The sequence below is a fragment of the Poecilia reticulata genome, linkage group LG22, assembly GCF_000633615.1.
Source record: "Poecilia reticulata strain Guanapo linkage group LG22, Guppy_female_1.0+MT, whole genome shotgun sequence".
Lineage (NCBI taxonomy): Eukaryota > Metazoa > Chordata > Actinopteri > Cyprinodontiformes > Poeciliidae > Poecilia > Poecilia reticulata.
The window spans coordinates 19,956,698-19,979,201 of NC_024352.1; the positions used below are offsets into that span (position 1 = coordinate 19,956,698).

Sequence of the window (22,504 nt, forward strand, 5' to 3'; positions counted from 1 at the left end):
TCTAGGAGTGCACCCTCCCTCCTCCTTGTTTTGTGCACTTTGATAGTGTTGAAGGGTAAAGTCAAGAGACGGAACACACTGGGCAAATCAGTTCAAAACAGATCCTCACTACAGGGATGTGTTCGATGATCTAAACTCATCTTAACGATAAAATAAACCTCAAATTAGTCTAAATATTAAAGGTTAGATAGAAAAATTGGTACCTGATATTATCAGAAGTAAGGGGCAAAAAAACAACAGCATGAAGTTACTATATAACAAATAAATATGGAAACACGTTAAGAATGCAACTCTTTGTCTCAAGAGTCAGAGGGGTGGACATGTGTGCAGCTGGAAAGCAGAGAGCAAGCTCCAGCTGCAGTAATTGATTTCTGCAGCCTCACCACGACTAAATGACTGGGATTAGTGGACTATGAACAAGACCTATTTATTACTGGGATGCTCATGATTAGCTCGTTACTCAGTTCACTGGGGCTCATCTCTCCGCCTGTCACTGGGGAGGGGAGAGGCTGTGCAGTGTTTGTGCTGAGATTTAAGCCTGTACGGTCAATAAGGCCTTGGCTACAAGTATTATCCAGGCAAAGCAACTCTCAAAGAGTCCTCCTGCGGTTAATGCACATGCTCTGCTGCCCCAGATGATATTAAAAATGCATTTATTCCAACAAAGCCCACCAGAAACATGGCAAATTGAGAAAAATTTTAAAGCCGCTTGTTACGTCTTTGAGCCGTCGCAGTGTTGCTATGATGCAGCTTTCTCGTTGTAATATCCTGAGAACAGCCAGAATGTGGGATCCAGGGGAAACTGTCTGGGAAGCAAAGAAGCGAGAGGGCACAGAAAGATGGAGGGTGCTGATTTTTCCAACAGCAGGCACAGTTAATTTCATGCTCTGCATTTTATTGTCATGCCCGAGTGGTGGTGCCTGGTGCTGGAAGAACGGCAGAAAGACTCTCTGCCACGAGGCGGTGGACGCTACGGATCAGTAAAAACCAACCAAGCTTCCAACAAATACAGAATACACTCCAGAAAGCCACCGTTAATGGTTAGTACAAATGTTTCCTCACCACGAGAAATATTTGAAATTGGTGGAACTAAATTATACTCTCAACCCTCATTATTAGGTCCACCAAATACTGAGGCAGTTTCTTTTTCACTTCACCAGGCTTGCTCACATCTTAGCAGGGATTTTGGTCCATATCTTTGTACAAAAATAAGCTTTGCTTTAAAGGTTTAAAGTCTCCTTCTTGGCAAGTTAAAGATCAAGTTCTCTCAAAGGATAGAGCTTCATCACACAGAGGTAAAGGCTTTACGCTTGTATTTTTTTTTACAGTTTTAATGATTATGGCTACAGGTAAGGGAAAGCCAAAAATTTGAAAATTTAAATATCACATTAGACCAACAAAAATTGATGTTTTAAGCACAAATATCAGGCTTCTGAAAAGTGTTTACATTTCTATGCACTCAATACTTGGTTGGGCCTCCTCTCGTATAAATTACTGCATCAATGTACCATGGCATAACGGCGATCGACCTGTGTCAGTATATAGGTGCAATGAAAGCCTAAACTGCTTTGATAGCTTCAGGTTATCTGCCTTGTTGGGTCTGGTGTCTCTCATCTCATAGATTCTCCATGGGGTTCAAGTTCAGTTTGCTGAACAATCAAGAACAATGAACACCATGGTTATTGAACCAGCACCTTTAGCAGTGTGACCAAGGTTCAAGTCCATCTACTCAAGAATTTTCTAGTAGATGGCTGCATTGACTGTGGACTTCATAAAACACAGTCGACCAACACCAGCAGTTGACATGGCACCCCAAAGCATCACTCACTGGAAACCTCACACTGAACTTCAGGTAATGTAGATTTCATGCCTATCCACTAGTCCTCCAGAGCCTGGAAACTTGATTTCCAAATGAAGTGCAGAATTTGCTTTCATCTGAAAGCAGGGCTCCAGACCATTGCACAACAGCCTACTTCCTTTTCTCCTCATCACAGGTAAGACACCTCTGACACCGACTCTGGTGCAGGAGAAGTTGATAAGGAGAATGCCACATTTGTAGCAGATGTCAAGATTTTGTCAGTGTGCGGTGTCTGGCCTGGAATGGATTTCAAGGCTGTAGTTGTCCCTGTTGTTGGTGCACCTTTTCCTACCGCACTTCTGCCTTCCACTCAATTTTCTATTAATTTGCTTGGAACTCTGTGAAGAACCGTCTTCTTCAGCAATTACATTTTGGTGCATACCCTCCTTGAGAGTGGTGTGGATGGCTGTCTTCTCAAGTTAGAAGTCTTCCCCATGATTGTGTGATCTAACACACATGAAAATATGTCTCTCCATTTAACACAATGGTAGGGATTTATTAGAAGTTTAGAGAGCCACTTAAACTGTTTAAACATATTAGTAGCTGACCTGAAAAAGAAAATATTGTCTTATTAAATGTAGGACAGAATTTTGTGTGTTCAGAAATGGTGCAAATATCCATGGATGTAATTTATTTAGTGAGATATGCCTTGCAGTCTTTCTTGGGCAGAATTACATCTTCTATAATTGATTTATTATAGAAGATTTTATGAGAATAATATGAGAGTTTTATCAGACGTTTGCAATGTATCTGTCCAGTGACCTTTTGTTTCCAGCGGTGTTTGATGTCTGTAAAATGAGCGCTATGATTAGTTGAATGTGTTGTGAGCAGGAACTGCGTGTGCTTCTACAAATCTCTCCAGAGAACAGTTTGTTAAGGTTGCAACTGTCATAGACAATACATGTCTGTGAAGTCAGAAACAAATAAAAGAGACAAAGGCAATTATTTTGTTTCCCCTTGCTAAGTTGCACTGAAATGTTTTCAATTTATTTGCCTCCACAAACCAAATAATTTCCTTATCGGCTGTTCTATGATTAGAAAATTGCTGTTGTCTTAATTTACTCCATCACAACAACATTCTAACAACACTGCTGAACTAAGGTTAAGCAATCTTCCCCTGTGATCATTGATCATTTACTGTTGAGTTAAATCACTGTGATGACCAGAACCTTTAAATCATGAGGGTCAGAGTAAGAATCCTCTTTTTTGTTACAGTTAGAGTAAGAATTATATTTTTTTGTTGCAGGCAACATCCTGAATTCCTTTATAAATGCTATTTTGAATACAAATCATATAAATAAGAATTCCAGTAACTTTTGAAATCCGAAAACTCAGCCAGCAGCCTGTTTTGTTACCCATTTAAAACAATTTTCTGTAAACCCCAATCATCAGGCTGAGATTTAACTCCTCCTTCAGTTTCTCCTCATTTTTATTCACAGCAGTAAACGGGGATCATCACTGCTGTGGCTGTCTGGCTTTAAACACATTCATGAAGCAAACACAAAAAAGAAACGATTGCTTAGAAACAAAAAACAGGATTAAATTGGTTTAGGCTTCACCTAAAAACAGCAATGACAGAAACAAATTGTAAACACAACATCTCTAAAGAAAAGCCAACTTTAGTGACTTTTTAGGTCACCATGGAAACAAGCATGTCCAAACCATGTCTCTCACCTCAATGTACTTGATCAAACCATTTTTTTAATGATCTTAAACATTTCAGCTTCATCAACACATTTCTTGATATGTAATCGAACAGTGAGGTGTGTTCAGGTTTAAGGGAGTGGGGAATTTGCCTAATTAAATTATCCTGCACATCATGTTGCAGTGCAGTGGCCACTCCTTTAAAAACACAACATGGTGTGATTTCTGCGGCACCCTGCCAGATGCCGCGGGACTCGTCTTCTCTGGTTGGCACACAGCAAAACAAAAAAAAGAAAAAAAAAAAGGAAAAACGAAAAAAAAAACAGCGACAGTGAAATGGAGTATTTACGCCGCTGTTACTGCTGGAGAGCAGCTTGTCAGCCATGATGTAACCACAGCAGGCAGTCGGGAAGCAAATGTTAAACGTTCCCTCCTCTCAATCATCCCTCAAGGATTTTCCTGCCTCGGACTTGTTTGGCTGATAAGCTGCTGCCATGAGCACGTCAAGGTCAGCAGTTATCTGGCCCCACCCCGTATTTACATAGCTTGTCCCTCACTAGAGCGAGAGCTCCAGGAGTGGTGGTGGACCCTTATCAGGGCTGAGCACACCCCTTTTCCCCCGTCATGATGTCCTGACTGATGCAGTCACTGCTGACATCTGCTGGTGGAAACATCTGAGTGCAATACCACCAGAGATTTGCACTGTTACGTCACTCTCTTTAAACTAAATGATCGAAACTCTAAAGCAAAGTCTTAAAAAAAAAAAAAAACAGTCTGACGAAGAGTTGCACCACATCAGTATAGCAATTTACAACTGGCATTATTTAATAAAAAATAACATTTTCATGACTTTTTTTTTTTATCCTTCATCCCAATGTCCCACCTGTGTCTCCTAGTGAGTACTGGGACCTCAGCTACTAAAAAAATATACAAGTCGTGGGCATCAAGAGAATTCATTCACATTGACAAATATGGATGGCTATAATACAAAAAAAAATAAAGTAAAACATCTTGATGTGTCAACTTTCAACATTAGAACTTTCACAATAGAACATTTTTTAAAAACACCTTATTTCTGTCCAAATATTTTCATATTTCATATTTTTTTCATGTATTTCTAACGCAATTCCTGATCTCGTTTCAAACCTTAGTTGATATTTCATTGCCGATAACTGTTTGCATCAGCCTACAGGTCGCTCCAAAGCAGAAAGGCAGTCAGTTCTGGCCCAGACCATTGGGAGACTGGGTGATTTTGATTCTTTACACTGAGACGACATCGGAACATGGTGTATCGGAAAGAGTAAGAGCTTCTTAAAGAGACAGCCAATTTCAAGGTATTATAGATGGTTATGTTGTGAAATCAAGTTTCTTTTAAGTTACTTTTTATATATACACAGCATTTTAATAATAACTAAAGATAAATACTTAATTGTGTTATAAAAATGGCAATATGTGCATGGAAAATATGTGACTCCCCTACCAACCAATCAGAAATGGCATTGGGGTCACATTCAGCAAACCAGAGCAAATCTAATCACAAGCCGTTTTCACTTTACTAGTTTTCTAAAACTTTTAATCGTCCCACTGAATGAAAGAGATTGAAGGTTTGACACCATCAATTGATAATGAAAATGAATTGTAGGTTGCAAAGCTTTCTGAGTTTTAAAATTACAGAGATTAATAATGATGATTTTGACATACACTGACATTTAAAAAATGCTTAAGCATAACACACTAAAAGAGTCCGGCAACGACAGGCGCTTAAATTCCGTAACAAAAGCAACAGAAAAACCCTGTAAATTCTAGACTCTAACAGGTAAAAATAGTGCACAAAAATCCGTGTAGGACGACGAAGTCCTAGTGCAAAAATGTGCGTGATAGGTGGACGGAGCCTGGTGCTGCAAGGTTGGAGACCTTGTCCAGTTAGGCGACGGGGCCTGGATAATACCCGTGTTAAACGGACGGCGGAGTCCGGCGATGACAGGCGATGACAGGCGCTTAAATTCCATAACAAAAACATGTTTTTATCTTTTTTTTTATCTTTTTCTTTTCATTTTCCAATACTGTTTATTCAATGTCACATGCTGACATGTTGCGATGTCTCAGTGTAAAGAATCAGAATCACCCAGTCTTCCAATGTAAAGCACCTTGAAATGCCTTGCTGCTGAAATGTGCTATACAAATAAAATTTGATTGATTGATTGATTGAATGATTGATAAAAAGGTCACAAGCTTCTCATATTTTGGAGATCCCAATGTTGGACTTACATTTTACCAACAGAGAGAACCTCACCCCCCAGCACGGGTGAGACAAAAGCTATACAAGACGGGAACCCTCCTCACATCACTGGCCAATTCCTGGGGATAAAGACTGTAATAGGGGCACAACACAGTGTGGACAAATTTTCTTATAACCTAAAACAAACTAAAGGAACAAGCAAAATTACTTACAGCATTGACATTTTAACAAATAAAACATACAGTTAAGGCGCTCACTATTGAAACATCTGTTAAACATGTTTATCGGCACAGTGTCCAATGCTCAGACTTGACACACAAATGAAAAACACTACAACAAGTTCTTGAAAACGAACAGCATGTTAAAGCAAACGAAAACTACATGAAAGAGAAAGGCCAGAGGTTTAAACATTTCAATTCGAAGACCTCCCAAGGACCAAGTCTGTGTCTTTCTTTCATTGTTATTGATTTCTCTGCAAGTGCTTCCAATTAATTTCCATTCATTCAGTATTCAAATGCATTTACATTAAAAAATAAACATTACCTTAAATCTGAAACTCTGTCTTTTCACACTGCAATTTTGCATATAATAATGTTAAACAAAAAACAAACAAACAGTCCTGATCTGGACTGACTGGTTATATAAACGACCACTGATTAGATGATCTTGTGCGGATGATTGCAGAGCCCTGCAGCAATTTGTGATCGTGTCTGTATTTGGTGGATAAGAGAGTAAATCACATATGCAAAATATATTAAAAAAAAAAAAAAAAAAACACAGTAGAGCTCAGTATCAGAAAAGCTGCGGATACAGAGCGTGATTTGTTGTTCTCTGGTGAAAAGTCACTAATCAGCATCAGCCGAGGCTCTGATTTCCTTCCCCTCGGTGGTTCTTTCATATCACAGTGAAAACCTCAGACATATTCAATGTAACGGGGGCAAAAAGCAGCGCTTTATCTTTAACCTTTGGGTGATGCTGAGACAGAGGCTGCATAATGCTGTGCAGATGTGTCGAGTGAATCGGCGTTTTTGTTCTTTTCATCTCAGCCATGAAAAGCCACCTTCAAAATGGCTGCTTGCCTGAAGCTACTCTGCCTCCTGCAGCTGAGGAGGCAAAGAGATCATTAGACGTCACCATCACCGGTTTATCACATCTCGCTCCGTGCTTTGCTTTTCTCTCCATCAGATAAATGAATTTAAACACCTGCAGTGTATCTTCATCTCCTTACGCCTTTAGTTTGTTTCAATAATCTAATCTAAAGTCTCTCTCTTTGTATGCCATCACAGCGTTTAGAGTCCATACTGGTTCATCATGGAAACAAGAAAACAATACTTTCTCCAACATGTGACGTACCAGTATTCTTCAATTAAATTTTGACCAAGAATCACTATTATTACAGATGTAAGTTTAAGCAAGTGGGATATTCCTTTCACCTGGAAAAAACTTCAACAAAAAATATCGTATCCACATTTTTAGTCAATGCCAGTAATTGAATTTAAAGAATTTATTTTCCCATCCAATGTTATCTGAAGAAATTTAGACATCACAAAGTAAAAGTAAAACACTTGGAGGACATTGGGTAAACTTAGATCTTATAGAAAAATGAATCAGCAATCTGATTCATACAAACCCTAAATGTGATGGAGAAGCTAAAGGTTTCAAGAGTAAATCATTTAAAGGGCAATAAGAAAGAAAAAAACATTAATTTGTATGGTACAGTCAAACTTGACTGCAAGGTGTGGTGCAAAAGATTTCAAGGTCAAATTGTGATGATTATGTAATAAGAAGTGTACGATCCCACCTTTGCTGCTTTTGTTTTTTATTTTACCCGTTAAAATCAATCAAAGATTTTATAAAGAAATAAAGCAGACAATCATAAATGTGATGTTTAGAAGCTCCAACCAGACTGCACTCAGTTTTTCCAACTAATTGAAATACCATCTCTGACAATTTCTCAAATAAGTAGCCTAGTCACAAAAACTTATTAATATATTAACAAAAAAGCATACTTTCATATTTGCTTCAGATAAAGGTTTAGACATTGCTAGTGGGACATTGTTAGGCTGAAGCCATCAGATCCTGTTTTGCAGTTGCAGAGCAGCTGCAACGTAGAGAAGGACCATTTATCTGAGGCTCCTCCTGTTAAACATGAAATAGGAACCACCGAGGGCACATTACACCATCTGAAATAATCTGCTGCTGACTAACAAGGAAAAATGATCAGTATGAAAGTCAGGCCCCCTTTTAGTCAAAAATTGGCAAATTGGTCATTTTTTAGTGTGCTACAGGGGAAAGCTTGTGGCTTTGCTGGATGTGCAAATTCAACAATGAGTAAGATTTTGCTTAATGACTCATATGCACTCACTTGCCAGAAAAAGAAAAGTATCCAGAAGGAATGGTCTGATTGGGATGTAGTTTGGTTGCCCTGCAGACACGCAGTAAGTATATAATTTCTAGGAGAGTAAAACCAAGTAGACAGATTAGACAGAATCAGAAACACCTACTGCAGTATGATAGAAATTGTAATCTCTGCTGTGGTGTTTATGGTGAACCCATCCTCTACCAAGCGTGGCTGTTGCTGGTCGGAAATAAAAAGCTTTATGAGCTGAAGGTTAAACACATGAAGATCCCGCTTTTAGCAAAACACATTCTGCTAATAGGACCAGCGGTAAAGAAGCAACATCAGGGTTTTGATTTGCAATTAGATCGCTTCTGTTGAAAATGGACAGTAGACAGAACTAACAAGCAGCTTTATCTTTAAAACAAGGCGACGTTCAATTACTGTATTTTCAAATCTCTATATTCAAGGCGAACGACCCCTCCCAACCTCGCCCGCAGGCCTCAGTCGTCAGTCATGCATTATTCATTTGTATTAAGTAAGCTACATTTAATTTCCCAATCATGTGTTGGCATGACTTGTAATGAGATGCTAATAGAAGCCTGTACAGCTGGAGAGCGAGAGAGTAGGAGAGAGACAACAGTGAAAGAGGACCAGGAGAGGGTTGCATAATCAGTGCAGAGATAAAGACCTATCTCCATCGCACAGCACTCTGTGACATTAATGGTGCTTCTGATGTGCATTTTAATCTGTCTGATTGTTTTGTCTTTGATTTGACTCACTGGCATGAAGAGCTGAAGAGCAGGTGGAATGACCACAAAGGAATAAAGGAAGGAGTGCAATCCTAGGATACCGCTGTCAACAACATAAGACATAATAAAACAGAAATAAAACAGGAAAACAAAATTAAGCTCACCTTTGTTGTTCTAGACCAGTTGGGATGTTTTACTTTGGAAGGCATTTAAAAAAAAAAAACCCACACACTTTTACCCACCAAAATTCTTTGCACATTGAGAAGTTCAAAAAAGAAAATATCCAGTTTGCAAAAATAGAAGCGGCACTAATTGAAATTATTTCAGTTGTTAGAGTAGACTATTAATACTGGCTAAAAAAACAATCAGAAAAAAAAACATTACCAATTTGAAATCTTTTACAGTTTTGTCTTTTCGCTCTTTTACATTCACACTAGTGTTTCTAAAAAAGCTGGTTGACTTTTTATGCGAGTCCCTTATTCATCAAGCCCCTATAAATTAAATTTGTCTTAAAATTGCTAAAATTCAAACCAAATATAACATTCTGGCCCATATCCATTCAGGGACAGATTATGTAGTTAGGATATGAACACAAATGGGTTTTTTCACAGGACAACGATACCAAAGACTTATTCAAATTGGCTTTAGATTGAACACAGCAGGATAACTTTAACCCTCTGGAATTGCATTTCCAAACCCCTGACTTTTTAACAATTTAAAATCTATTGAGTACACTGAAAGAGCACATCACCCCAGTCCTAAAGTCCTTAATGGCTCCCAGTAGCCATACTTTAGCTAGTTTATAAATCACTGAACAGCTTAGCACCAGAAAACATTAAAATCTGCTGTTGTTGAATCAACCTTCCAGACAACTCGTGTCTTCTGGGCAAAATCTATTCTGCATCCTCAGAATCAGAACCAAACATGGAGATGCAGCATTCAGCTTTCATGCTCCAATAACCTGGAACAAACTTTCAGTAACTGTAAAACAGCCGTAACGCCGAGTTCTTTTAACTGAACACTAAAAACCCATTTGTTTACAGCTCCCTTTGACTGTTCCATTTATTATATTAATTGAAACATTTTAGTCCGTAGTCCAACTTTTCTTTATGTCGCTGCAGTGTATGTTATCATCATGTAAAACACTTTGAAATTTGCTATGCAATAAAACTTGGCTTGTCTTACGCAATTTTTAGGACCTTTTTTCAATAACTAACCAAAGGGTGTTTGAATCCAACTTTTGTCATCTCAGAAGAAGTTTTAATACGGTTAGGAATGATTTTAAACTATATTTGACTAAGTCATTTAGTCAGCATACTCTGATGAGATTCTATAGGCATGTTCCAGCTCTCATTTGGCAGACTTCAGAGTGTTCGCATGCTTGTTCTGTGATGCTCTCTAATTGGCTGTGAATGGCCCCTCGGGTTGCGCAGGGAAGCCTTTGATGAGGCTCTGAGACTGGCTGCTCAAGTGGCTTTTGAATCAAGCTCTTCAGGAGAGGCTGAAAGCAGCTGGCTGCACCACTGAGCGATGAACATGCAGCCAGGATGACGAGGAAGAAGTGGAGGAGCACTTACAGCAGCTCATTAACCATGCAGTCAAACAAGTCGGAAAGAGGAAAATAATTTTAGAAGTCAGTGGGTGCTGACATAATGACTTCATCTGACACGCAGGATTTACATGGTTTTAACCTGCTTTTTGATATTGACTGCCTGGATTATAGTAGATGATTTCATGAAGGATTAGGGATTCTGCAGGTCGTGTTTTTTTGTTTGTTTTTTTACAAAAATACAAGACTTTCAGATGCGGTGCACCTACTGGAGACCTAACTTTATGCCTAGTGATCTTTTTTTACTTGGTTGACTTTGATCACATTTCTAAGTAAATAAAGTCCAGTGTGTGTAACTGTGGAGAAATGCACAAACACTTAGATCTGCAAGACGACTCTGCCGGAGGGCCGAACAAAAATGGCGTAAAACTCAACTTCACGTTTATTATGATACCTATAAAGACAGACTATGTAACCATCACTCAACACTAAACATGCAAAGGAAGTTTTTTTGCAGACGTCATAAACAAAAATATTAACAAAGCTCGAGCTTTGTTTACGACATGTGACAGGCTCATAAACCCTCCTATGACGTTACCACCTTAATTCCAATCTAATGCAGCCTGCAACAAGTTTTCCAGTTTCTTTTCAGAGAAAATTAAAAAAAAACAGAGGATTAATTTGAACATTCACTCTAAAGCCAGTACCAATGCTGTGTCCAAACAAAACAAATGCAGGAAAAATTACCTAATTTCAACTACTTAATTATAAAATCCTAGAAGAAATTATAAGTCAATTAAGCTCAAGTTCCTGCTGTCTGGATGTCCTATCCTCACATTTCTTTAAGAAAGTCCTGCCTGTTGTTGCTAATAATCTGATCCAAATAGTAAACTCATCGCTCTATTCAGGTGTTTTTCCCCAGGCTTTGAAAACAGCAGTTATCAAACCACAGATAAAAAAGAACAATCTGGACAAATCACTACTGCAGAATTACAGGCCGACCTCTGACCTCCCATTCATCAGTAAAGTTATTGAAAAAGCTGTTTAAACAATTAAATAACTTCCTAACGATAACCATCCTCTTTGACTCCTTCCAGTCTGATTTCCGGTCTCGCCACAGCGCAGAGACTGGCCTAGTCAAAGTGTTTAATGACATCCATATAAATATGGACTGTGGGAGAACCACAGTGCTGGTTCTGTTGGACCTCAGTGCAGCTTTCGACACTGTTGACCATGACATTTTACTGTATCGACTGGAGAATCTGGTCGGACTCTCCGGTCCAGTGCTCAACTGGTTTGAATCTTACATATAGAACAGGGATTTCTTTGTTTCAATTGGAAACTTCTCATCAAAGAGGTCAAAGGTCACATGTGGGGTACCCCAAGGTTCAATCCTAGGACCCCTTCTTTTCAATATTTATATGCTCCCACTAGGTCAGGTTATAACAGGAAATAAGATCAGTTACCATAACTACGCGGATGATACACAGCTCTACATCACGATGTCACCAGGTGACTCTAAACCCATCCATTCACTGAATAGATGCTTAGAACAGATACAAGTGTGGATGTGCCAAAACTTTCTCTAGCTGAACAGAAACAAAACTGAAGTTATTATCTTTGTACCTAAATGAGGGCGAACTAGAATGAATACACGGCTTCAGTTATTACAACTAAAAACCAGCGATCAGGTCCGAAACCTGGGAGTAGTGATGGACACTGACCTGAACCTTCAGAGCCACATTAAGACAGTCACAAAGTTGGTCTTCTATCACCTGAAGAACATCTTTAGGATTAGAGGACTTGTGTCTCAGCACGATCTAGAGAAACTCATCCATGCGTTTATCTTTAGTCGCATTGATTACTGCAACAGCATCTTCACAGGTCTGACTAACAAATCAAACAGCTGCAGCTGATCCAGAATGCTGCTGCTCGCGTTCTCACTAAAACCAGGAAGATAGAGCACATAACACCATTTTTAAAGTCCCTACACTGGTTCCCTGTAGCTCAGAGAATAGACTTTAAAATACTGCTAGTTTATAAATAATTGAATGGCTTAACACCACAATACATTAAAGATCTGCTGTTGTTGCCCCAAACTTCCAGACCCCTCAGGTCTTCTGGCTCTGGTCTGCTCTGCATCCCCAGAACCAGAACCAAATGACGAGAAGCAGCATTCAGCTTCTATGCACCACAAATCTGGAACAAACTTCCAGAAAACTGCAAAACAGCTGAAACACTGACTTCCTTTAAATCTCAACTAAAAACCCACCTGTTTAGAGCTGCATTTGAATCGTAATCAATTACGAATTTAACAATGGCACTTGACTTAATGTAATGTTTTGATTCTATGTTGCATGACTTTGTGTTTTTGTATTTGTTATGATGTAAAGCACTTTGAAATGCCTTGTCGCTGAAATGTGCTATACAAATAAAATTTGATTGAAATAATTGATTTGTAAAGGTTTTTTTTCCCCCCCAAAAAATAAGACAAGCTTGTGTTTTCTTTTTTACAGGATGAAGCAGACTTTATTAAGTCATTGACCTATTATCTCTACCTGTGGTCCTTTGAGTCAGCAGCAGAAAAACTTAAGAATGAGCTGCAGCTCTGAAGCCTCACCTCTTTGACTTCAGGATAATTAGGAGCTGAGCCTCCTCCCTGGAATAAATCAGCAACATGCATTAATTCTAATCAGCGTGTTCAGTCGGGCTTGACCGGCGCAGCCCGAGGGGCAGGAGCACTTGTCTGAGTGTTTGAGTCCCATCCATGTGGCCAGCCATGCTGAACCATGCTCTTCAAGGTTCACTGCAGAGTTCCTGCACCATCACCAGCAGTAGCAGAGCAGGTTATTTCTGCAGAGCTCACCTGAATAACCCTAGCTGACCTTTTTGACAAACACTTGCAGGAATGATGCATCTCATCAGGAGACGGCTAAACTCACCATGCAAACTGCTGATGAACAAGTAAATGTTTTTTTTGTTTTTTTGTGAGAAACGCTGACGTAGGAGCAAGTTCAGCTCTAGATTGTTATAAAAGATGTAACATTGATTTGGGTTATTAATGGTAGATGCTGCAATATCACAATACATAAATACATTCATTCCAAATGTCTCTGTGGCCTTTAGCTTCTTGGATACAGTAAGAGTCATCACAGACGTCATAGTCCAGAGCATAAAATCATAAAAATACACCCATCAGGGATGATTGGCAATCTTGTCCAGAAGATGGCGCTACATGTTTTTATTCCTTTTTTCTTGAGCGCTATGGCAGAAAATAAGCAGGCAAAGATACCATCTAAATGACTCCACACCAAAGTAGATTATTTCACTTATTGTATAAACTAATCAATTTCTATAAAAACTAGTTCTTACCTTGGACTTGAGAGTCCAGTACTCCTCTGTGCCGTACTCCACATGTCTGAACGCTGTCAGATAGTCGAAGCTGATCACTGCTGTCTGCAAACACAGGAAAAAATAGGTGAGCTAATTCTATGCAGTTTTTTTGCAACATTAAACCAGACGGTCTTCTAGATTAGGTATGTTTAAGACTTTAAAAATATCTGTGTTGAGTTAAAGTAGTTTTGCATCGCTAAAAGCAGGTTTATGTCCCAAACAAACAGTCCAATCTCAAAGCTACATCTCATCAGAGCTGTTTAATCATTTTACAAATATTTAGTCCCAATGAGAACATCTTAAAGACAATATAATGCAATGCCTTATCTACACACAAGTGGCTTATACCATCACATACACTATATATTTTGCTGATAAAAATCATATCACATGTTGGAGTTGTGAATGCATGTTGTAGTCCAGATCTGAGCTTAAAGACTGCTTTTTATTCTCAGTATGTCCCAACTAAAAGTGCAAACATTCACCTTGACCTTTATAACCCCAGAAAAGGCCTGAAATCATCCAACTCTATGTTCTAAGTGCAATCAAAGGAATCAACCCAGAGGGAATAAGGCTTTTGCAGAGGCAAGCCTTAGACTCTGGAATAACCTGCCTCCTGATATCCATGCTTCAGCATCTATGTAATCAACTAAATCATTCATAAAAAACTAAGAAAAAACAAAAAAAACAACAAAAAAAAACATTTGTTTTTCAAATTTGGTTTCAGGCCAATGGGGTCTTTTATTTTGACGTTTCTCCTTGTTTTAGCATGTTGATACACACATTTAAAAAAGTGATTTATGCTCTTTTCTGTTTGTTTTAAATAGTTACATATATAAAAAGAAACAATGTTATGGCTGGTGTTTCATAAAGCTGGTTCACAGAGCTCATCCAACCTACAAAAAAAATAAATAAACATATGAACAATAACCTTTTCTGCCTACAGTCACCGTGTCTCAGAAGATGCGATCAAACTCAAATCAGACATAAATGTGAGAATATTTATGATGTGAACTCACGGCAGATGCTGCTCGTCCGAAGCGGATCACACTCAGGTCATTGAGGTCGAGCTGCCTGTTGTAGAGGTAGAACCCCGAGGAGGCGAACACTACTGTGGCCAGAGATGAGACTTTTAGGAGCCGGCCCGCCATTGGAGACCTGTAGAAGAAGAAGAGGTCCAATTAGTTCACATTTAAAGAAAGAAAAAAAGAAAATTGTATCTTTTTTGTAAAGATAATGGAGAAAGAATTAATGAAATTTGAAGATACCAATAAAAGGCAGACATCAGTTTCAGAAAACACCACCACTCTGATTGTAAAGCACTTACACCAGAAGCTAAATCTAGCCACATGAAAATGTCCCTCCTAAAAACAAATATTTTACGGACTTCTGCAAGACTTGGATTTTATAAGTAACTGAAATTTGTGGTATAGCTGCTGGTCATTTAATTTCATAATTTCATGAATATAAACAAGTAAAATATGTCCTCTGTGTATTGTGTAGTTGATCTAAATGTGAGTTTAAGTTTGTGAACTAAAACTATTGGAAAATTAATAATAATAATGGGGAAAAAAACTGAGATGCTTCCCGAATGCAATGTATCATGAATACATCCTCCTTATTAAGGAACTAATTCCAGACTGTTTTAATACATTCACTGCCTTCCATTCAAAGAGTTACTCATTTTAAGGGCTTTTGTTTTTACGCATGCTGTCAGCTGAGCTTAATTGATAAATGACGGGTTGTACTCATGAGTGAAACCTACTCTTCTCTTCCGCACTCACCCCAAGAAGGAAGAGACAGGCTCCGGTGTAAAATCCCACTCCTGATAAAAGCTCCTCCACAGCCGTCTAGCAACGGGTCTCAAACACCATCTTTAAGTTGTGTCTTCACGAAAGTACCATATTTTAAATGACACAAATAAGTTTCAGTCCGCTGGCAGTGTTGACCTGAACGCCTCTTGAACATCTGAGTTATGCAACCACTGTTTGGTAAGTGCTGTGAGGGTCGGAGCGAGCTAACAAAAATAGAAATCTGTCACACAAACAGACACGCACAAACACTTAGCTATCTGAAGATAGAATAACAACTTCGCTAAAAAATCAACCACAGCCTGCGCATCGCTCTCCTTCACTTACCGGTTTGATTTGCGACCCCTTAGCCGGGTTTTCGAACGAAAAGGAACTCTGGGTAATGTAGTTTCAAAGAAAAAGGTAAGAAATTGATTCAGATTTATCATTAAGTCATAATATCACCCTGAGGCATTAAGACTATGCTCAAACTACAAAAATATTTTCTAAAGGTATTTAGGTTAGTACAGTAGATTTTTACGTTTTCTTTTACGATGATTACGGCAGTTTTAAACTACATTTCTGGTGACCTTAGTGACGTATTAATGTGCGTCTCGGTCAACAAAACGTATTCGCTACACCAGTGATAGATTCACATGAAGCTCGGAAATCCAACGTGTCATTAAAAATAAAGCAAAACTGCTTTAGATAATATTAAAAATATCAACATATACGTAAAATGTATGCGTTACTTGGAAATACAAAAGAATTTCGAATAATAAATAAAACATAAGATGTTCAATTTTGTTAATAAGTGTTAGAAATATTCCTTGAAATGTTCTTATCAAATATTTTTTTTTTAGATTAGGAGGGCAATTTATTACTTCCACACAAAAATTTAAAATAATAGGCGAGGAAACATGTGCTTACTTAATTCAAATTAGACAGGTGTTTGTTTTCATTTTTGTTCAGAAATGTAACAAATATTTATCGTAAAAGAAAAACTAAATGCTTGATTTTCTTTCAAAATAAAAAAAATTCTTTAAAACTGAAACTAATGGACAGATATTAATATTTGCACATTTCTCTGAAATTTAAAAAAAATAAATAAAACATGGCATTTTGACAGCGTGGATGTTTATTGTTGGGCTCACAAATATATTATCAAATGCAAAAAAGAAATGAAAATTAAGTTCAAAATTCACTTAAAATATTAAAATGTTTGTGAAAAGTGTTGGAGATATAGTGATTTAACGTTAAAAAAATTTAATGCTGCATTCACTTAATGCAACATCCAAATTTTCACTTACTTGAGAATTTTGCAATAAAGGTCGAGTTTAGTATTTTTATTTTATTTTTTAGATGTAATAACATTTCCCCAATATTAAGGTCAATTTATATAGTTTTCATGATATTTACATTTCTTACATGTACTTAGAAGGAAATAAAATTTTCCATATGCATAGCAATTTCTTTTCCCTGGATTTTTCAAAAAATATAAAAAATATATGATAAAAACATATGCACATGGGTTGCAGTGTCCAAGTGTACCTCATTGACCATTGAAGATTGACACCAGCACCTCTCACGCCCCCAGAAGGAATAAAATATTTTTTTTTTGTCAAATGATCGTGATTAAATGTAGATTTAATGTGAACTCTTCTGCTCCAGGAAAAAGTATGCATCCACTGCATGGAGAAACACCGACGATGAAAGAAAATCCAAGTAAAATAGCAATAAACATTTTTATTGATTATAAACAACTGACAGTATGTGATGGAGAGCAATCTTTCTCACAATAAATACAGAATTTATTAGTGAATAAACTGACAGTAACATTTAGGCTCAGTTCAAGTGAGTCTGAATAATGAAATCTTTCCTCTTTCCTGTCGTTGGATTTCATGCAGACACATTGACCGTGCTTCTGTCTGAATGGTTTATTCAGATGTAAAGCAGGAGGAATGAAGCATTCCAATAAAGAAAACAACATTTTTGGTCTCATCTGCTCAGCAGAACCACCAAGCTTCAGACAAAGTCTCCATCTTTGTTGAACTTCTGTCCTTCAAAGGGACGTCTGTTCCTCTGAACAAAAAGCTGGAACCAAAGAATAGCATTGGTTAAATAAAGTGGGCTGGACTTTTTCTTTTCCATACCGAGGCTGAAACCGTTCATATCGGCTGTAAATCCTGTCTAATAGTTTACCTTTGCTCCTTCCAGAATATGGGGGTCCTTCTGCAGCGCGTTGTTTAGTCCCTCCTCTGTGGAGAATAAAACCCAGCAGAACCCTTTATGGAAGCCGGTGTCTTTGTCCTGATCAAAGACAAAGATCACAGTCAAATAATACCACAAAAACAGGTCTCATTTTTACAAAAAACAGAATGTTTCTATCTTTGTCGTCTCAAAACGCACAAAGTTTAACATCCTGTTTTTAACTGTACTGCAAAGGAGTAAAAACTTACAAATGGAAGGGTGCACCTCTTCACTGCACCAAACTGTCCAAAATACTCCTTCATCTCCTCTGAAATATAAACGAATGGGTTGAGAATTCAGGACTCATCCTTTAATATCCTGAAGTTTACCAGAATTCAAGTTCATCTTAAACAGTAATACTGTCTGAAGTCTTTCAAGCCTGACTTGGGTAGGATCTTAAAATCAGCCCAAATCTAAATGGGTTTTTAAAATTCATGGACTGGTCAAATCTAAACTAATTTTTTCAAACTATTATTATTTTTTTATTATTTTAATTATTACGTAGTGTTCAGTTTGAAGACAGACGTTTCCTCTCGTGATTTTACAAAAGAAAAATAAATGTTAAAAGATAATGTGTTTAAAGGACGAGGGGCCACTTATTGGGATTTCTATTATATAGCCAATGCCATTAAAGTTGGCAGCTCTTATTTATAAAGCATGGGGCTGGAGTTGCGAGTAAACTACCTGCAGTCAGACCGAGTTATAGAGTTTGAGTGATGTGACACAATGTCTTGACCGCTAATCAAAGATAAACGGTGTGTAGAAATGTGAGACTTAACCAGAGAGTGGAGAGCTCTGGCGTGTTTAAATCAGACAACATTTCTCCTGACTTCCTCCTCCTCATTGGATTAATCGTCAATCTTCGTTTTAGGATCAATCTTCGAGCGATAGACTGACGTTTCCCTCTTTTCCTCTTGGTTGGCTGCTGTGTTAGGGTTGGATGTCAAGTTCTGCACTTGGCTTTCTTTCTAGATTGACAAGTGCTCACTTTGTTTTATATATGTGTATAATTTGTTTTCGGACGTGGAAATTGATACAAGTAGCCTGAAGTACTAGTATGAACATAGTAGCTAAAGAGGAACATAAATAAAAACATGTTATTGCAAAGTCCGGCACATTAAAGCCAGTCAACCACAGGCTGAGTTGGCCGATCTGTCCTCACGTGTTACATCACGGGCAATTAAAAGCAACCAGAAAGACTTTTTTTTTTCTTCTTCATTTACAATTTTCATAAAAATGCTATAAGTCGGCAAAAAATTGAGAACATGAAGAAGACTCACTGCCAGCTACAGTCCAGGGGATTTTAGTCACAAACACCTCCAGCACTTTCTTAGCCGAGGCTGCCATCTTGTCTCCTTCTCCTGCTACTATGACCCCTGACGTAGACAGGCACGTAATCCAACCTGCGTCAGTTACGTCATGGCCAAGATGGCAGCCTCCATGGTGGCAGAAAGCGGAGAGGATGTTTTCAGGAAAATGTTTAAGTTTTATAAAAGAAGGGATCCGCCTCCAGACTTAAGGGAAGTGACGGACTTCAGCAGCGGAGCAGCATCAGGAGGAAAGGTCTCTTGCAGGATCTATCTGCAAATATGTTTGCGTGCACTGACAAAACCTGAATTCTGATGGTATTACAGGTTAAAAAAAAAACTGTTCCAAAGTGATGCTGCTAAGTTGGAATACCTTAAAACAGAAAAATCGAGTTCGAAGGATTGAGTGCCGAGAGAACAGTGGCAGTAATTTTGATATTTCTTGATGTGTTTGTGTTAAAACGGGCAGATTGTTCCAGTAAAACTGGATCCAGCTGCTGTGAGTGATGAAGAGGCTGCTTGTGTCGGTTTGCAGCCCATCAGAGACTGGAGAGCTTTCGGACTGCAGGGATACCCAGGTACATGAAAACACTGTGGCTCTGAAGGAGGAGTTTCTTCTGGACTCCTGCCTTACAGTGGACCAGAAGCTCTGCATCAAGCCAATGCACAAGGTCAACTAACTTTAATAGTCCTCTGTGTCTGTTGTAGGCTTTATTTTCATCTCCAATCCTTTCCTGCGGGGCTCCCAGTATTTCTGGGTTAGGCAATGTTTGAAGACATACCCTCAGAAACCGAACGTGTGCAACCTGGACATGCACATGTCACCCTCTGACACGCAGGACATCTGGGCCAGGAGTGTGCAAGCTCTGAGGTGGGAAAAGCTCAGACAGTAGTGTCATTATTTCACTAAATATTGTTAAGTATTGGGTGCTAGAATTTTGCTGCTGATTGTGTGAGCTTGTTATGTTAGTTCTGATTTTTATTTGTGTTTTTTTGTAGACTTTTATTCATAAGTGATTTTGCTTGAGATGTTGCATGTTTGGACATTCATCCCTTACTTTCAGACAGATGATGTGTAACTGTGGTTACAAGGTATTGTTTGTACAACTGGGAGCAGCTGATTAGCGTTTCAAAATCTCAGATAACACCTGAGCATCGACTCCAAATCCCACAGGAGTTGAAATGGAGGTTTCATGGATGCAGAACAGGACCCAAGCAGGAGAGGGATCAGAATGGGCTCGGATCCCATTCCTGACTCCAACGTGTCTCTGTCAGTTTTCTGACAATGCGACCAGACAGATTTAAAGAGGCGCAGCAAAAGCAAATCAGGTGGATTAGCAGTGCTTGACAACAACTGATGGTGTCGTTCAGGACATGTTACAGTGAAATATCGCTTCTGCTGCCTGGAAATTGAGCTGTTACTGTTGTATGACAGCTATGGGTCTATCATTTTCAGTCAGAGGTCTCTAGATTTGCTGAAACACCTACTAGTACTAAAGATCATTCAACAACTCTTTGAAGATACTTAGATGAGTCACAACAATTATCCCCACTGGGATAAGTAAAATATTTTTGAATTGATTTTTCCCACCAGCAGATGGTGCTATAGTGAAAGAGAAGGCCCATGTTTGAAGAATCCCATTTTGGATGGATGGAAAGTCTGATAAAGTAATTTCCAGATTTTTTTAGAGTTCACTCTAAAAAGTTGCTCTAAAGTAACTCATCCCTAAGCAGGCAGCATGCACTGACCTGAGTATATAAATCCTCTCCACAGGACTCCCGCTTCTGTAAAGAGACAACCAAAAGCTCTACTAGAGAGGCTGCGCTGGGTAACCCTGGGATACCATTACAATTGGGACACTAAGGTGAGCTTGCAATCTAGCTGCACATGACAAAGACACATTTTTATCAGTAAAATTGTACATAAATAAAATACTGTCAGTGTTTGATCAACTTTTTTTTTCTGATTGCTTAAGCTTTAATAGTGTAATATTATCTATTTGCATTTCCATATTTAAGGTTGTCCAAATTGCCTCCACTTCCAGGTACTTCAGAAGATTCGGCAGGAAATCTCAGAAATCATACATTAAAATAAAATTCCCTTAAATTTCCAGGAGCTTAACGTATTCCCACTGTTTATGTGTTCCTAGACTTACTCTGCCAAAAGTTACACGCCATTCCCGGCTGATCTGCACATGCTCTCCGAACGGATAACAGCTGCCTGTGGCTTCCCGGGATTCAACTCGGAGGCAGCCATCCTGAACTACTACCGATCAGATTCCTCTCTGGGAATCCATGTGGACGAGTCAGAGCTGGATCACTCTCGTCCTTTGCTGTCGCTCAGGTGAGAGGAAGAAACCTAAACTGCTTCAAAGGTTCTGCAGGATTGTGGGAATGTCCTCAGTAATGTGGTTTTGTTCCCCGCAGTTTCGGACAGTCGTCCATCTTCCTGCTGGGCGGCCCCCACAGACGAGACCCCCCCACTGCTATGTTCATGCACAGCGGAGACGTGATGTTGATGTCAGGACCGAGCCGGCTGCTGTATCATGCCGTCCCGCGGATTCTTCCGGCTCCGCCGCAGCGTGCGGCGCTTTTAGAAGAGCTCAGCTGTGCCTCGGGCCTGCAGACGGGCAGCGTCCTGGAGCCGGTGTCTCAGGAGGATTGGGATGTGTGTTCCAGGTACATTCAAAGCTCCAGAGTGAACATGACTGTCAGACAGGTGTTGGGACCTGGACAGAGCTTCCCAGAGGAGCCAATGTCCGCACTCCAAACGGGCGACGAGGGCCGGATGGTCGGGTGTCATGACGATGAAAACGGTGGGAAAAGGAAGAGGACATGCAGTGACCCTGTGGGGACAGTAGAGACGTGAAACACCCACAGAGCTTTTTATATATAAGGAAACCACTTCTGAAATGTACATTTTCAGACAATAAAATTAAAAGGTGTTTTGGAGTTCTCAAAAGGGTTCAGAAATTTAATTCCCAAACTATGAAAACTGTCTGCATCCTGCACAAAGCAGCTTAAAGGGATACTTTTTTTTTTTTTAATTTGTCTTAAAATATTTTAAAGTTACAGAACTTTAAAACTTTATCTGTAGCGATAAAGCCAAGTTTATTGCTACAGAATCAATCGATCAATGACTGAAACGCTTCTCTGGTGCTGTTCAGCTCACCTCCATGGTGGACAAGTTTACACTGCTAACTTGTGAAAGAGAAGTCTTGAAGGAAGAACTTTGAGAAATCAGTAGGTTTATTTGTGTAATCAAATGTTTAATGTAGACTGTAGTAAAACTGAGTGACTATGATTTGTGTGTGTGGGTGCTGCAATAAATGAGAAGCTTTGAGATGCTTTAAAGCACGGCGTTGGCGTATGTTCAGATTTAAA

At 38.9% G+C, this 22,504-nt stretch overlaps 3 protein-coding genes across 5 annotated transcripts in view; 1 reads left to right on the plus strand and 2 right to left on the minus strand.

Moving 5' to 3' along the window:
* The window catches only part of adck1 (aarF domain containing kinase 1), a 41,195-nt gene extending 25,238 nt beyond the window's left edge, over positions 1-15,957 (minus strand). Inside the window, exons 1-4 of one of the 3 annotated variants that reach the window (XM_008400150.1) lie at positions 15,912-15,954; positions 15,558-15,790; positions 14,793-14,931; positions 13,753-13,836 (exon numbers count right to left, since the gene is read on the minus strand). In XM_008400150.1, coding sequence (XP_008398372.1) covers positions 13,753-13,836; positions 14,793-14,924 — 216 coding nt within the window. In that variant the 5' untranslated portion in view covers positions 14,925-14,931; positions 15,558-15,790; positions 15,912-15,954. The other 2 variants (XM_008400151.1, XM_008400149.1) reach the window with 2 other exon arrangements.
* A 1,332-nt stretch (positions 15,958-17,289) lies between these two features.
* Positions 17,290-19,201, minus strand: slirp (SRA stem-loop interacting RNA binding protein). Its single transcript, XM_008400147.1, has 4 exons — positions 19,094-19,201; positions 18,023-18,081; positions 17,766-17,873; positions 17,290-17,657 (listed from the first exon to the last, which is right to left on the minus strand). Exons 1-4 carry the CDS (start codon positions 19,158-19,160, stop codon positions 17,589-17,591), a joined length of 303 nt encoding a protein of 100 aa, XP_008398369.1. The 5' UTR covers positions 19,161-19,201; the 3' UTR covers positions 17,290-17,588.
* Positions 19,191-22,082, plus strand: alkbh1 (alkB homolog 1, histone H2A dioxygenase). Its single transcript, XM_008400148.2, has 6 exons — positions 19,191-19,376; positions 19,590-19,698; positions 19,829-19,991; positions 20,895-20,985; positions 21,271-21,464; positions 21,548-22,082. The coding sequence occupies exons 1-6, from the start codon at positions 19,233-19,235 to the stop codon at positions 21,987-21,989; spliced, it is 1,143 nt and encodes a 380-aa protein (XP_008398370.1). The 5' UTR covers positions 19,191-19,232; the 3' UTR covers positions 21,990-22,082.
* The last annotated feature ends 422 nt before the right edge of the window (positions 22,083-22,504 follow it).